Below are 16,149 nucleotides of genomic sequence, written 5' to 3' on the forward strand. Positions count from 1 at the left end.
ATATATAGTGGTGTGTAGGAGGAAGAAGCTCAAACTCCGGCTTAATCCTGAATTACTCATTTAGACACAAATGTCCTTAATTCATTGTGAAATGTTATCTGAATAAGGACTGCAGAATCTGCAGCATCGTAAATATTGTGGACTCCTGATAACCGGACATACAGTGGAAGGAAATGAGGCTTCTGCATAGGTACTGGGTGCTAGGATCCTTTTCTCTGGTATCCAGAAGAATAACAGATGAAGCCAAAGGTAGAGAGGTTAAATATAATGCTTTCAACTGACATCTACCAAGGTTCCTAAGCCTAATGATGACCACACACATCTCCCACCATCAACCGCAACTTCCATGTGCATAGCTATGCTGTTCCACCATCTGACATCAAAAATTCCTTTTTCTTACCCATCACTCTGACACCATTTTTTTTTTTTGCTACCTAATACTACTACTAAACCCCAGGTCAACAAGTGGTGTTTAAACAGTCTGGTAAAATAAGTCACAGACTTTGCCCATAATCTTCTGAGTATCTTTAAGGTTCCCCCCACTCCTTACCATCCTGGGACAGGTCCAGCTTTGATGGCACCAATACATTGGGAAAAGTACCATGCATTTCCAACTTCTGTTACCTAACTATCTTACCTAAATCAGACCAAAGTTCCAGTAGACCACTACCTTGACTGTTACTGTAGAGACACCTTGTAGAAAAGTTTATCAAAGAGGGCAAGTGCTGTATTCTCTGTGTGTCCTACCACTTCCTAATTCATGTCCCTGTTAATGGAGTCTGTGGGTTTCCTCACGCTTGGCCTGCCTCTCTGTTTTCAAAATGTGGCCCTTGCCACGTGGAAGAATAAGCAGGGTGGACTACTGGTTATGAGTACAGTGGAGTCTTAGGTTCAGGACTAGGTTTCAGGACTAATTGCAATAGAAACTTGGACATACAAATATATTCCTCTGCCTGCTCAAGGCCAACAGAAAAGCAAAGGAGACCCGGAGCAAATGGTGTTGAGTGCTGAGAACCCCTGTGACTGAGATCTGGGCAATACCTTTACATTTTGCTCACCCCCAGTACCACCGCAGCCCTGACAACACACGGCTCTGCGTACAAACAAAAGTCTGCACAGATTTGATCCAACAGATCGTTTCTAAGGTACAGGTGTATACTGAACATATTGTATTGGCTTGATTTTCTGTAGCAGACTTGAAACTCAATGGCTCCCTTCAAACTAAGTGCTAGATGCTCAGTGGCTGTGCAGCCAGACCCTTCCTGCTACGAAAACAGATGAAATATTGAAAACTGGTCCAGAAATGTGTAGCAATACACAACTCCTGCAATTAGCCTTCAGTACCCAGGTGTGCTGATGTGCCTGCAGGCAGCGGTCTACACATGAAGAGCTGAAGTACTGTGAATTCCAAGCCCGTACAAACATTAACTGTATGTTTTAAAATATTTTTCCAGGTCTATTTATGTATTCCTGCCTGAAATCCCTGTTAATACTGAGCTAAGACATTTTCCCTAAGTTTCTAGACACCATTCTGTCAGCAGTAATAGTTATATCAGAACATGTCCAAGTCAAACTTAATTGGATACATCTGAATCAGTGGAAAAGAAATAACTGGCAATTCAAAGGCTCTGCTCGAAGAGACACAGGCATTACTGAGCTCATTAAGAAGAAAATTGCTGAATATTGTGATTGTCCTTATGAATCCTCAAATCTTTATCTAAAGAAGATGATTGGCTTGTAGAGTAAAACAATAGGAACAAAAACTTTTATTGTCACAGTTACCACTCAGGAGTGGCAGTTCTTCCAGGACCATGGTGGGATTAATAAGGAAATGAAAACACTTTACAACTTTCATAAAAATGTATATTCATCAGAACTCTTCAAGGATCAAAAAGGCCTTGCAGAGTTTCACTGTACAGTTCAGCTTCCCTACAATAAACCAGAGAGACTTTTGGACTCCCTAATTCCTACAGAAGAAATTTCCCATGCTACTGAGACTTTTAATAATGGCAAGCCACCGGGGAAAGCAGCATTCCCATTTTAATTTTGTGCATCTTTTGAAGAGAAGTCACCCTACTATGTGCCTGTGTACATTTAATCATTCTCTACACACTTTATCAGCAAGCCTTCTCCCTGTAGGAGGAATACAATTAGGTACAGTACTAATTTATTATAAATAAAGCAAAGACCTGGTAAAATAACCTAGTTATCAATGTTTCATGCAACTGTTCCTATGAAGTACTAGCTAACATTCTCACTATGAGCCTAGAGAAATACCTGCGACATTGATAAATCCTAACCAACTTGGCTTTATTAAAAAAAAAAAAAAAGATTATCATCATGTAATACAGGGAAAATTGTTGATTTTAACTGAAGTAGCTAGAGATTTATGGAAACCAACTCAGCTTTTTTCCACTGATTCTGTAAAAGCCTTCAATAAGATCAATAAGGAAATGCATTTCAATAAGGGAAGCCTAGGATTTTTTTTGTATACTATGCTGACGCATTTTGTGTATTTATCTGCACCCCCCAATGTAGTTGAAGTGTTATTTTATAGGCAAGACCCTCTTCTCATCAGTGTTAAGGAATAAAAAGGTCAGAAGGTCTCAGATTAGGGGAAAAGTGGTAGGCAAGGATGCTCTCTCGCCGGCATGCTGTTTGTTCTGACCCCAGGATCAGATCACTAAAGAGATGGAGGAGGCATTCTCACGGGGAGAAATCTCCATAAAATCAGCATGTATGCGGATGATCTGCTCTTAATTGTAATGAACCCAGAGTCATCTCTTACGTATGCGTTATTCATAATGGAACAGTTTGAAAAGTGGTCCAGGCTTTAATCCTATTTTTAAAACCAGACGATTCAAAAGAATTACTTGAATTTATTTTTTCTTCTGCGGCACAGCACAGTGACGATCTTTTAAGTGGCTACAAGATCTTAAGTATGAACAAATTTATGCTATGACCCTAAGAGGCTGTGCTGCGGATAAGCAAAATAGGTCCTTCCCTATCCATCCTCTTAGCCCAACCGAACTTCCCCTCGCTGCTGAGGGGAGCAGGGAGAACAGGAGAGGCTCAGGGGCTGCCGTTTTCCCTCTTGAGGAAGGGATGTGAGGAAAGGACAGAGCTGGGGCTTCCTCTTCCCCAGCTTCTCTTGCTCAAGTGCTGGAGGAAAGACTAACTTCTTTCTAGAAGAGACAAAGCGATACAATCATGATTCGCAGCAAAAAGGGCTTAGGAACTTAAACCTTAATCATTGTTTTACAGTGCAGCCCTGAATATCAATAACTTTTGTCAGATGAATGAGATCTATTTAACTCCAGAGGAACAACAATAAAATTTCCTATTTTCAAGTGTTTCATTTCAGATGACCGCATAGATGTTTCCCAGCCGTAGGGACACTCCAAGGGATTGCTGCTTTTACACCTCTGATACAGAAAACGTGATGAGGGGGAACGTGGGGTTTTGTTTTGCTTCTTAATTGTAACACTGGCATTTCCCTTGGAAAGAAAAGGCAGAATCCTAGCCCCTTCAAAATTTGCCTGAGATAATTTTCAAAGGTCATCTGTGGCAGAAGGCACTGTGCCCTTGCCTGGCCTGATTGCACACTAAAGAGCTACAGAGTAAGGTGCTATATATCCCAGTTATTCAAAGCCACCCTACTGACCTCAGTGAAGACAAAGCCACTAATAGCACTGGTTTGGAGGCACCAGAAGGCTCTGAAACTCTTGTCAAGCGCTCAGAAAGAGGCATAAACCCCACAGTAGCAGCTCCAACTAGTCTCTTGCTAGGCTCACCTGGCAGCTAACACCTCCTGGACGCTCTGAAGAATAGCAGCTCTGAAGACAAGATACTGCTAGAAAAAATGCTGTTCCAGAAAACTCTCTTGTAAGGGTGGTAACCTTACAAGACCCATGGGAACTAACTACGAAATCTCAACCAACTCTGCCCTTGAAAAATGAAAGCACTGGCATGGAAATTGTCGCTTCTCCAACAGGAGGAAGAAACTTTTCTACCTGATAATAGGTTCACCTGGCATGGAATCACAGCGAGTAATGCAGCTCTACAGAGAAAGCTATACCAGGGAGTGCCGGTTTGACTGAGAGCCCTTGAGATATCTTCAGACAACTCAGCTCCTACACAGAGACCTCTCAATGGCATAACACGCAATTCAGCTGTCCTGGTTTGAGGTAAAGCAGAACCAATTTTGTTCAGTAACTTCGCTTCTTAGCTGGGCCTCTTCTAACTACTGAAATTAACTGCATATTGTGCAGACAGTGTTCACTCTCTCTGAGTGATAAGACCAACTGTCTATAGCTGATGCCCAGGCATGGGATGCAGAGAGGCTCCTGCTTATACTTATTGCTGTAACCCCCAAGGCCAACCAACTTTGTTATTTGCCCCGTTGGAGGGTCGGAAGCGGAAAAGCATAGTGGGGTCCCACCTGCAGGGAGGAGCGGACAGGACAGGTGACCCAAAACTGACCAACAGGGTATTCCATCCCATCTGCCTCATGCTCAGTACAAAAGCTGAGGGATCAAAGGGTCACTCGCTCTTCTTTCAATGGCCGACGTCTGAGGAGGACTGTGTTTGTCTGCCTGTGATCCTGATCCTGAATCCAGATCTGGAATCCAGTTCCCGTCCGTCACTGAGTCCAGTCTGGGACTGCCCCAGTGCCAGCCGGTGACGTGATTGTCATCTCGAGAGCTTGATATATATATATATATTTTCATTATTTCTTTTTATTTTATTATTAATATTTCATTAAAGTAGTTTATTTCCTTCTAAACTCATAAGTCTCTTTTTCCTCCTCTGCCTGTCTCTTTGAAGAGGGGTAGAGGGGAGCATCTGTCGGTCCCGTCTGGGGTCCCTCAGGTCCCCAGTGGTGGATTTGGCCTAAACCACGACATCAGCTTACTGGTTTATATGACTTGGTCAAGCATGTTGACACAGCCATCTTTTTTATCTTTTTCTTTTTTTACAATTAAAATGAAAGAATATTTGGGCCTTCTCCTGCAAAGAACTAAAATAGATCTAGGCTACTTTTGTACTATTTCACAAAAAGTCTCTAGAGCGCGATATATTTGCAACATATCAACACTGCAATCTGTATTATTTCTAATTTTATAGGTTTAGAATTTCTATTTGAACTGTTCACTTAAAACATCACCAAGTGAGCCATTCTGAGTCATTTCTTTAAAATGTATAGCACCACTGGAGAAACTTTGCATGCACATCAGTGGGGAAGAGCTCCTATCTTCATTTGTGAATAGTAACTCAGGGAAAGTAATTTCCCTTTAGTATTCAATTCTCCTCCCAACCAAAACCTAAATTTCTGTCATAGAAACTCCCAATGGCTTACAGAGTCAGACACCCGGAGAGGTGGCTGACAGTCCACCCCATGTGACACTATGCATTCGAACCTCTAAAAACAGTGTGTGGAGCCCCAACCAGGATTTGAGGTCAGCAAGACTAAAGCAAACTTTGTAAAAGAAGGCTGAAATTTCCAGCAACACTGGGATATCTTCTTATCATCTTTCCTATTCTGAATCTTTTAAGACCTCCTACAGCTCTGTCCAGTCCCAAAGGGGTTGCAAAAGCCCCACATATCCTACTCACACCAGGATCAGCTCTCACTCTACTTGAAGGCTTAGTATTCAGCATACTGTAACTTTGCTTTTTAGCCATTTCTTCCCACTAGTTCCCCTCAGAAAATTTGCTGAGAAATTTTCTCCTTGTGAACTTCTTGCTGCAAGGTTGTTTTTTTTTTTTTTGTTTGTTTTTTTTCCTGATTTAGTCAAAATATCAACTAGAAAAAAAGATACAAAAGAAGGAGAAGTCAACAGATGATACCTGAAATCACGATCAGTGCTGTAGCTCTTGAAAGTAAGACATGCAGGCACCAAAATGTTATGCAGATTAGGGTATAGTTATGGGTATGGTTATGGGTATGGGAACGGATATGGGCTCCTCTCTTCTGGTGCTCTCTGTAAGCCATTACAAAACATTGTTGTGGGGGAAGGGCACAAGGGAGGATATCTTCCAAAATTTCTTTGAGAGAAAATATGGTATAGAAAATAGTTAAAGATTTTTAATTTATGACTGCAGCTTCAGAAGCAGCTACTGCAACCAGATGCACTTTTGCAAATGTTATCATTTTGTGTTATAGGAAGCTCATCTTCCTTGTTTCCCTCTAAATGAGCAACCAAACAGTGGCCGACATTCCAGACTCTTGATCTCTCCAAATCTAACTTAATCCTAACATAAACCACACAGCATCTTGTTAAAATAGACTTGTAAAGATGTGGTTCAAACTTGCTGCTTGGACTTGATGTGAGCGAAGGCATTCTGTAGACAAGTAAGTTTGGCGCAAGGCACTGTGAACCTTCAACCAGGTCCTGATTTTCCCCAAACCCAACATTTCGGCAGCAGTTTCAAGAAAATCTTTAAGTAGCCTTTTTTGTAATATATATAAAAGACAGGAATAAATAGTCAAATTCATCAGTACTACTTGTTTTAAGAAAAATGATTAAAGGACAGATTCAGTGTTGCCCTGTGTTTCCCAGTGTTTGTTTTTCTTCACTTTCAGATGACCCATTTGCAATGGGCCACTGAATACTGTACTTCAGTGCATGTTCTTGACATATCTTTCACACAAAGTCTCCAAACACCTCAGAAACATTAATAAATTAAGCCACAAGAGCAATAATAATTTCAGCTTCACATTCACAGAACCTGAGTCTCAAAGTCTTCTTGAGTATCTGTGGCAGATCTAAAAATGAAATTCAGTCTTCCAATCACTTTGAATTATGCTTTGCTACTAGATCATGCAATCACACAGCCTAATTCAGGTTGGAAGGGACCTCAGGAGACAAACTCATCCATTCATCTCCTCACAGCAGGGCTAACTACTGCTCTACACCAGGTCTCTCATGGCTTCATCCAGCCAAGGCTTGAATATCCCCATGAAGGGAGGATGCACCACCACTCTGGACAGCCTCTTCCAGTGTCTGACCACCTGCATGGGGAAGACTTTTTTTCCTTGTCTCCAGGCAGCATCTCCCCTCATGCAACCTGTGGGCATTGTTCTGCTCTTGCCCTGTTGCTGAGCTCCTCTGAGAAGAGTCTGGCTCTGCCATCCATCCAGCTTCCCTCAGCCAGCAAAGCCCCCTCAGCCATCTCTCCTCCAGGATGAACAAAACCAATTCCTCTGGCTCTCCTCTTGCCCTTCCTGGTCTCCCTTCCATTGGTCAGTCTCTCTCTTGTCCCAGGGCTCACAGCTGGGCACAGCCTCTGCCCTCCCAAGGGAGACCCTCAAAAGCCAAGTGGAGGGGAGGGGCCCCCTTCCCTGGACCTGCTGGTTGTACCCATGCCAGCACAGCCCTGGAGGCAGTTGGCCACCTTTGCTGCAAGGGCACACTGCTGACCCCAGTCAGCTTGCTGTAATACAGCAACCAGGGCCTTTTTGGCAGACATGCCCCCGGGCAGTCATCCCCCAGCCTGTACGGGTGCGTGGGGTTACCCCAGCCTGATGTTGGGAATTTGCTTTTTACTTTTCTTGGACTTTATTACCTTTCTGTCAGGCTGTTCCTCCGACTGTAAAGTCCCATCAGAAGAGCAGCTGTACCCTCCATCATATCAACTGCACCCCAGTTTGGTTTCATCATGAACCTGGTGAGAGCGCACTCCATCCCATCAACCAGGTTGCTAGGGAAGAAGTTAAACAGTATTGGTCCCAGCAAAGGTAAGTGTAAAATAGCACACAGCATGGACCACCTGATTCCTGACAAACTGCCACTCGCTTTATAGTCTATGCATCCAGCCCACTTCTCTGGCTGACGACCAGGACCTTATGAGAGGCAATGTCAAATGCCTTGCTAAAGTCAAGGTAGACAACATTTATTCAGCTCTCATACTGTAATTTATTCAGAGAAAGAATCAGGTTTGTCAGGCACTATTTGCTCCTATCAGTCCATTCTGCCTTGGTCTGTGTGCCCTAAAATACCTTCCATGAGAACAAGTATTGTCACTTCCCTGGAGACTAGCCTTAGGTTGATGGGCCTGTAGCTCCTCACTCTTAACCCTTCCGTTGACAGCTGCAACTTTTGATTTTCTCCAGGCATAAGCAACCTCCTCCAGCCACCACAACCTTTTAGCGATGACAGACAGCAGCTTCAGGATGATGATAGCCAGCTCCCTCAGCAGAATCCAGTGTGTCCTGTCTGGTCCTATGGACCAGCTTATTTGAATAGACCCTAACTCTGTCCTCCCCTACTGCGGCTGCTATCTCCCTCCCCCAAGTTTTGCTTTTAGGATACAACGTAGGAAGCCTGTGAGCTGACTCTAACAGTAAGGCCCGATGCTTCATGGAGCAGTGATTCCACTCTTACCCTGGTCTTCCTTCTTATTTTTGCTGCTGATGCACTTGTAGCAGCCATTCTTGTCCTGCTTATCCCTCACCAGTTTTGATTCCAGCCAAGCTTTGACCTTCCTCATTCTGTTCCTGCGTTCCTGGACAACACTTGTGTTGCTCCTTGGTTGCCTGTCCCCGCTTCTACCTCCTGTCTGCTTCCTTTTTGCATTTAAGCTCAGTCAGGGGCTAATCTGTCATCTCAAGTTCCTATTTTTCCCCCTAATTGCTTTGAACGCATAAAATCATAGAATGGTTAGAGTTGGAAGGGACCTTAAAGATCATCTAGTTCCAACCCCCCCACCATGGGCAGGGACACCTTCCACTAAACTAGGTTACTCAATGCCCCATCCAGCCTGGCCTTGAACACTTCCAGGGATGGGGCATCCGCCTGTTCCAGTGCCTCACCACCCTCAGAGTAAAGATTTTCTTCCTAATATCTAAACTAAATCTGCCCTCCTTTAAAACTGTTACCCCTTGTCCTGTCAGTACACTCCCTGATAGAGTCCCTCCCCATCTTTACTGTAGGCCCCCTTTAAGTACTGGAAGGCGAAGGCCATTATAAGGTCTTGCTGGAGCCTTCTCTTCTCCAGGCTGAACAACCCCAACTCTCTCAGACTGTCCTCACAGGAGAGGTGCTCCAGCCCTCTGATCATCTTTGTGTCCCTCGTCTGGACACGCTCCAACAGGTCCATGTCTTTCTGATGTTGGGGACTCCAGAGCTGGATGCAGGACTCCAGGTGGGGTCTCATGAGAGCAGAGTAGAGGGGCAGAATCCCCTCCCTCACCCTGCTGGCCATGCTTCTTTTGATGCAGCCCAGGATGCGGTTGGCTTTCTGGGCTGTGAGCTCACACTGCTGCCTCATGTTGAGCTTCTCATCCACCAACACCCCCAAGTCTTTCTCCCCAGGGCCGCTCTCAATCCATTCTCTGCCCAGCCTGTATTTGTGCTTGAGATTGCCCCGATCCATGTGCAGGACCTTGCACTTGGCCTTGTTGAACTTCATGAGGTTTGCATGGGCCCACCTCTCCAGCCTGTCCAGGTCCCTCTGGATGGCATCCCTCCTCTCCTGCATGTTGACTGCTCCACACAGCTTGGTGTCATCAGCAAATTTGCTGAGGGTGCACTCGATCCCACTGTCCATGTCGCTGACAAAGATGTTAAACAGCAGTGGTCCCAATACTGACCCCTGAGGAATGCTACTCATCACTGGTTGCCACTTGGACATCATGCTGTTGACTGCAAATCTTTGAGTGCGACTATCCAGCCAATTCCTTATCCACTGAGTAGTCCATCCATCAAATCCGTGTCTCTCCAATTTAGAGACAAGGATGTCATGTAGGACAGTGTCAAATGCTTCGCACAACTCAGGTAGATGATGTTGGTTGCTCTTCCCTTATCCACCAATGCTGTAACGCCAGCATAGAAGGCCACCAGATTTGTCAGGCACGATTTGCCCTTAGTGAAGCCATATTGGCTGTCACCAATCAACTCCTTATTTTCCATGTGCCTTAGCACAGTTTCCCAGAGGATCTGCTCCATGATCTTGCCAGGCAGAGAGGTGAGACTGATCGGTCTGTAGCTCCCAGGGTCTTCCTTTTATTTTCTTTTTAAAAATGGGGGTTATGTTTCCCCTTTTCCAGTCAGCAGGAACTTCACCGGACTGCCATGACTTCTCAAATATGATGGATAGTGGCTTAGCAACTTCATCTTCCAGTTCCCTCAGGAGCCATGGGTAAATCTTATCAGGTCCCAAGGACTTGTGCACCTTCAAGTTCCTTAGATGGTCTCGAACCCAGTCTTCTCCTACATTGGGCAGCTCCTCATTCTCCCAGTCCCTGCCTTTGCCTTCTGCAACTTGGGTGGTGTGACTAGAACACTTGCCAGTGAAGACTGAGGCAAAAAAGTCATTGAGTACCTCAGCCTTCTCCATATCTTGGGTGACCAGGTCTCCCCTTTCCTTCCAGAGAGGGACCACGTTTTCCCTAGTCTTCCTTTTATCACTGACATACCTATAGAAGCTTTTCTTGTTGCCTTTGATTCTATCAGGGCTTTAGCTTGCCTAACCTGATCCCTGGCTGCTTGGGACAATTTCTCTGTGTTCCTCCCAGGCTACCTGTCCTTGCTTCTACCCTCTGTAGGCTTCCTTTTTGAGTCTGAGATTGTCCAGGAGCTTCTTGTTCATCCATGCAGGCCTCCTGGTGTTTTTGCCTGACTTCCTCTTTGTTGGAACGCATTGCTCTTGAGCTTGGAGGAGGTGATTCTTGAATACTAACTGGCTTCCTTGGTCCCCTCTTCCCTCCAGGACTTTATCTCATGGTATTCTATCAAGCAGATCCCTGAAGATGCCAAAGCCTGCTCTCCTGTAGTCCAGGACAGTCAGCTTACTGTGCCCCCTTCTTGCCGCCCTAAGGATCTTGAACTCCACCATCTCATGGTCACTGCAGCCACGGCTGCCCCTGAGCTTCACAGTCCCCACCAGCCCCTCCTTGTTGGTGAGAACAAGGTCCAGCATGGCACCTCTCCTTGTTGGCTCCTCTATCACTTGGAGAAGGAAGTTATTATTGATGCATTCCAGGAACATCCTGTTTTGTCCTACTGTGTTGTCCTTCCAACAGATATTGGGGTGGCTGAAGTCCCCCATGAGGACCAGGGCCTGTGAACATGAGGCTGCTCCTGTCTGTCTACAGAGAGTCTCATCCTCTCAGTCTTCCTGGTTGGGTGGCTGCAGCAGACTGCCACTGTAACATCACCTGCCCCTGACCTCCCTTTAATCCTGACCCATAAACTCTTGGTTGGCTACTCATCCATCCACAGGCGGAGATCCATGCACTCCATCTGGTCATTGACATACATAGAGGGTGACAACCTCTCCTTGTCTCTCCTGCCTGTCCTTCCTGAAGAGCCTGCATCCTTCCATTCCAACACTCCAGTCATAGAAGCCATCCCACCATGTCTCCGTGATGCCAACAAGATCATGGCCCTGCAAACCTGCCATGTCTCTAACTCCTCCTGTTTATTGCCCATGCTATGTGCGGTTGCATAGAGGCATTTAAGTTGGGCCCCTGATGAAGTTGACTTATCAGCTGGAGTGGCTGGTATGCCTTTGTGCTGCGCTCCAGGTGTTCTCCTGCTGACCTCTGGGCATCTATTATTGGCATTGGCATCATACTGGTAGAAGCGGGATGGATTGAGGTTCCCCTTCCCCGGCAACTGTAGTTTAAAGTCCTCTTCATGAGCTTGCCAAGCCTCTGACCAAAGATGCTTTTCCCCTTCTCTGACAAATGGACCCCATCAGACCCCAGTAGACCACTTTTTTGAAGCAAGTCCCACGGTCTAAGTAGCCAAACTCCTGTCTGTAGCACCAGTCTTGTAGCCATTTGTCGATTTCTCAGATTCGATTTGCCCTGTCAACCCCCTTCCCTTTGACCAGGAGGACTGATGAAAAACCTATCTGTGCCCCAGAGTCCCTGACCACTGCTCCCAGGGCTCTATAATCCTTCTTGATATCCCTCAAGCTGCTCCTGGCTGTATCACTGGTGCCCATGTGACAACAGCAGCGGATAATAGTTAGGGGACTGTACGAGGCTTGGTAGTCTCTCGGTGACATCCCTGATACAAGCCCCTGGTAAGCAGCACACCTCCCTAGAGAGTGCATCAGGTTGGCAGATGGGTGCCTCTGTACCTCTTAGAAGAGAGTCACCTACTACTATCACCCATCACCTTTTCTCAATGGCACTGGTTGTTACACAAGGAGCAGATAGGGTTGCCTTACTCAGCTCCAGCACCTCTCCTGATGTGATGGGTCTTTCCCCTTCATTCTGCAGAGCTGATACCCAGTGGCATAACTCTCCTTCACTTCAACAAAGCCGGAATTTCATGACCCTTTAGAAATTACCACTATCAACTTTGTAATCTTGATCACAGAATTTTGTTTTGCTGTCATCCTCTATTAAAAATACATGCTTCTTCTATGAATGCTTTGTTTTATATAATTAAGCTGCACCTAAAAATACTACAGTTTAATACACAATTGTGTCTTGCATCATCTTACAGCAGTAGCCTCCCAAATATGACCTAAACAATACTAAGTCACAGCGCCAGCAGATATAATCTTAGCCTTCCACTTAGAATTTTAGCAACTGGAAAATGTTTTCCAACTGCCTTCAGCAGAAGAGAAGTACATGTGAACATTCAGCAATGCTATTTTCAGTTTTCAGAACTAAAATAGATATATGAAAACCCTGTAAACTTTTTTTCTTTCCAACATACCTGTAAAGACCTGAAGGCTGAAGAGAGCAGTACCCAAGAGAGTCCTTCTGGAAAGCATTAACTCCCAAGAAACAGAAAAGACTAAAATTTCATCCACATTTTTGAGATGACACGGGAAAATTTTCAAGTCTGTTTTCATAACTTCCTGGACAACACATTCTACTCAAACCTTAAACAGTGTTTGCTGTAGTTTGAAGCACTATAAAACGGACAAGAAAACTGACAAATATAAAAATTATGCAAAAGTGATGGCAAACATGTTCCCATTCAGAAATACCTTTCACTAGGAAATATTTACACCAGTTTCTCATACACATTGCTTAAGATGTGAAACATTTTTAAATGGTTATTTTCAGATATTTAAAAAATTTGCTCACGAGCAAAACTGAATGTATGTTAGTACATTCTCTCTTCTTTCATCATTCAACGTCAACAAAAACTTGGCACTGGTACTTAACACATCTACATCTCTTTCCCACGCTGCTCTCCATGCCTGCTTTCTTGCAGCTCCTTCAGTCTAAATCGCTCTCCAAACCCTGGTGCACTCAGGTTCGAACTTCTCCTTCCTTCAGAAACACCCCTAACAGCACATCTTCCAAAAAGCTCAGAAAGTGACTCTTTCTAAACACCCCAAGGCTCGAACCCAGACCCACACTGTTTTGCTCACAATCTGAAGATGCTTTCCTTTCAGCAACAAACCCCCCACCTGGTGACTCTGAACTAACCCCATCCTGCTGCTTTTCTCACAGCCCATTTCCCCATCTTCCCTAAGAAATATGCAGCAATAATAGCAGTATCTCCCACTCTTCTGTGATGAGAGCTTACACCCAGCTCTGTATTCCCTCAAAATTCCCTCCCCACTTACTCACACAGGACGGCTTTCGGTTCTGGGTAAGCAGGTTTTCCCAATGCCTTCACAAAGCCTATCACTGTTACATTACTTTGTATATCTTACGATTTATCTTTGTCTCTCTGGTTGTCACTTCCCCAAGGCAAAGGCAATGTTTTTCCACAAGTTCTCTTTAGCACTGATTATATCACACAGATAATTTTTAATTACCTTTCTGTTCAGAGCCACACCATCTTCACAGTCCAGCACCGCACAATCTACATTTAGTGACGGGATTTTTCGTATCTTCTTTTCATCATCTGCAGGTACATACAGCACAGCTCGCCTGGGAACATACTTGTGAGATGATGCAAAGCGATAACTAAGCTTAGGAACACCAGCTGGCAGAGGACATTCCACCCTGTAAAGAATATTGTTGAAATTAGACTCTTGGCTACAATGCTGTAAAGAATACTTGACTATATATTAAAAGAGAAATGTTCCTACCTAGATAGCGGTTGGTTTGGGGTTATTTATATATTTTTTTTTCCTTAGGAAGCATCAAGGTGGGGAGATATCAGTATTATAGTTAATAAACCTCCAAACCCACTATGTTCAAAAGAAGTTGCAACCTTAAACGCTCAGAACTGAAGAACTGCCAGAGCCGAGGTTATCCGTGCAGCCTTAATTACGCTGCCTGTTCTGTGCATTATGGCAAGTATTAAATACAGAAGGGTGGTGGTTGGTTTTTCCCTGTCATGGGTCTCTTCTATACTATGGAGGTTGTGCTGGGAATGCGTCGGGACTGATTTAGGGAGGAGGCTGCTATCTGCCATGTTTGCTGCAGGAGCTGGACGGCATGCTGTGAATGAAGCAGGGGTGTTGGTTAAAACAAACACGGGTTGCGAAACTGATTTTGCAACCTTAGCATTATATCAACAAACGTATTTGCATGCAAATTTTAAATAAGTAAAATGGATGGAGGGGGAAATGAGGAAAACAGGAATGAAACCCCCATGTAATGTGGAACCTCACTAATCCCAGTGCATCCTCTCAGAAGCCTTCAGACCTTCAGATCCACAGCACAGACTTCCATCGACAGAGCTCATAAACCCACCAGCATCATCAGAAGGTTGTTGGCTGTGGCGGCTTTTACAATTTATAAATGCTTTGTGCACCACACATCAGTGCAGGTGTGAGCCTGTGGCGCCACATGGCTTGAGTGGGTGGCACCTGTATGGTCCGTAGGCGTCAGGTTTGTGGCGGTCTCCACCCTGTGCCAGTATTCCCAGTGAGGGACCAGCTAACCCACCCCAAGCACGAGCCGGGTTGACGCACTTGGAGGCAGTGGGGCTGTCGGGGGAGGCTGCCCTCGGGTGCGGTAGGGAGCTTGCTTTGCTCCATAATTACAAGCACAGAGAAATAAATTGCAGAGGGTGCCACTGTGTTTCACGGCCTTCCAAAAAAACCCCCTTTGCCTGTTCCCGTTCCTCCCCATTTCACGCTGTAGCCCCCAAGCCTATTCTGCCACATCAAAAACGAGGACAAAATAATACAATTTTCCTTCATACTCAGAGCACAAGTCACTTATGCCACAAAATAATCCTACCATATAACACCATTATGCATCATCATGTATATTATTCAGCACTTTGAATAATGCAAAGCTTTTCTAGCACCACGCTGAACATGTCATTATCGCATCATGTCAGGGACCCATGCATTTTCCTATGCCCCTCTTAATAATGCTTCCCAAGTTGCTACACTTGGATGACACATGGCTACATGCGCACATGGGTTTTCTTCAAAGAGGACGTGACTCACCCTCTCAAATGCTCGGAAATGAGTTCAGTCAATCTAAATCAGAGCCAACGTGGAGTGTCGCTGACAGACCACAGTGATACTTGCCTTTCTAAGCTACCCCAGAGTGTGCACCCTAAATGCTGAATATATATGTGTCTTGGGTTAAAAATATGAAGAAAGATTTTATCACATTTTATCTCAGTAAACTAACTTGAAGAGGACAACTATTCCACCTTCTCCACTGCTATGTGTCTGCCCGTCCTGGGTGGACCCACTTTACGAGTCCACAAAACACTGCTGCCAGATTCTTCTTTGTAATACGCCTGGTAATCCTTCATTCAGCCTAAGAAAGGGGCAGTTTTGCCGTTAAACAGAAACGACATTATTTTATTACAAGTGCCAGTGCTACCCTTGTTAATAAATCTTCATCTCTAACTGCAACAGCTTCAAGACTTATGTGTTGGAGGTCCTGACAACACCTGGAAACATGCAACCGACATCCACTGCATTTCTCCTAAGTACCCTCTTTGCCCCTCTGCCACAAACCACTTCATGTCCCCCACTTCGTGTTGAAGTGGGGATGGTAACACAACTTGCAGCAACTCAAGTGGCTGCTAGTTAAATCCACTTAATCCCATTTCCTTGCAGTAGTACACTTTGGGAGAGCAAGGAGGAGGTGGAAGAGTGGTTTATCTCAAATGGAAAGAGGAGGGTCTTTTTTCAGTGTGACACAGAGGTCAGTAAAGAAGTCTGCAGCCCTTCACTAAACATATATGAGAGGACAAAAGTGATTAGTTTCTATTCTCTTTCTCTGATGGCTTCAACCCTGTAGTTCCC

General features: G+C 44.8%; 1 protein-coding gene across 1 annotated transcript in view; it reads right to left on the reverse strand.

Moving 5' to 3' along the window:
• The window catches only part of CLYBL (citramalyl-CoA lyase), a gene marked incomplete at its 5' end in the record, with an annotated part of 181,936 nt that overhangs the window by 76,023 nt on the left and 89,764 nt on the right, over window positions 1–16,149 (reverse strand). Inside the window, one exon of the mRNA XM_082484639.1 lies at window positions 13,741–13,930. Coding sequence (XP_082340765.1) covers window positions 13,741–13,930 — 190 coding nt within the window. The remainder of the gene's footprint in view (window positions 1–13,740; window positions 13,931–16,149) is intronic.

This window comes from Vanellus vanellus (genome assembly GCF_965231255.1).
Source record: "Vanellus vanellus genome assembly, chromosome: 1".
Classification (NCBI taxonomy): Eukaryota; Metazoa; Chordata; class Aves; order Charadriiformes; family Charadriidae; genus Vanellus; species Vanellus vanellus.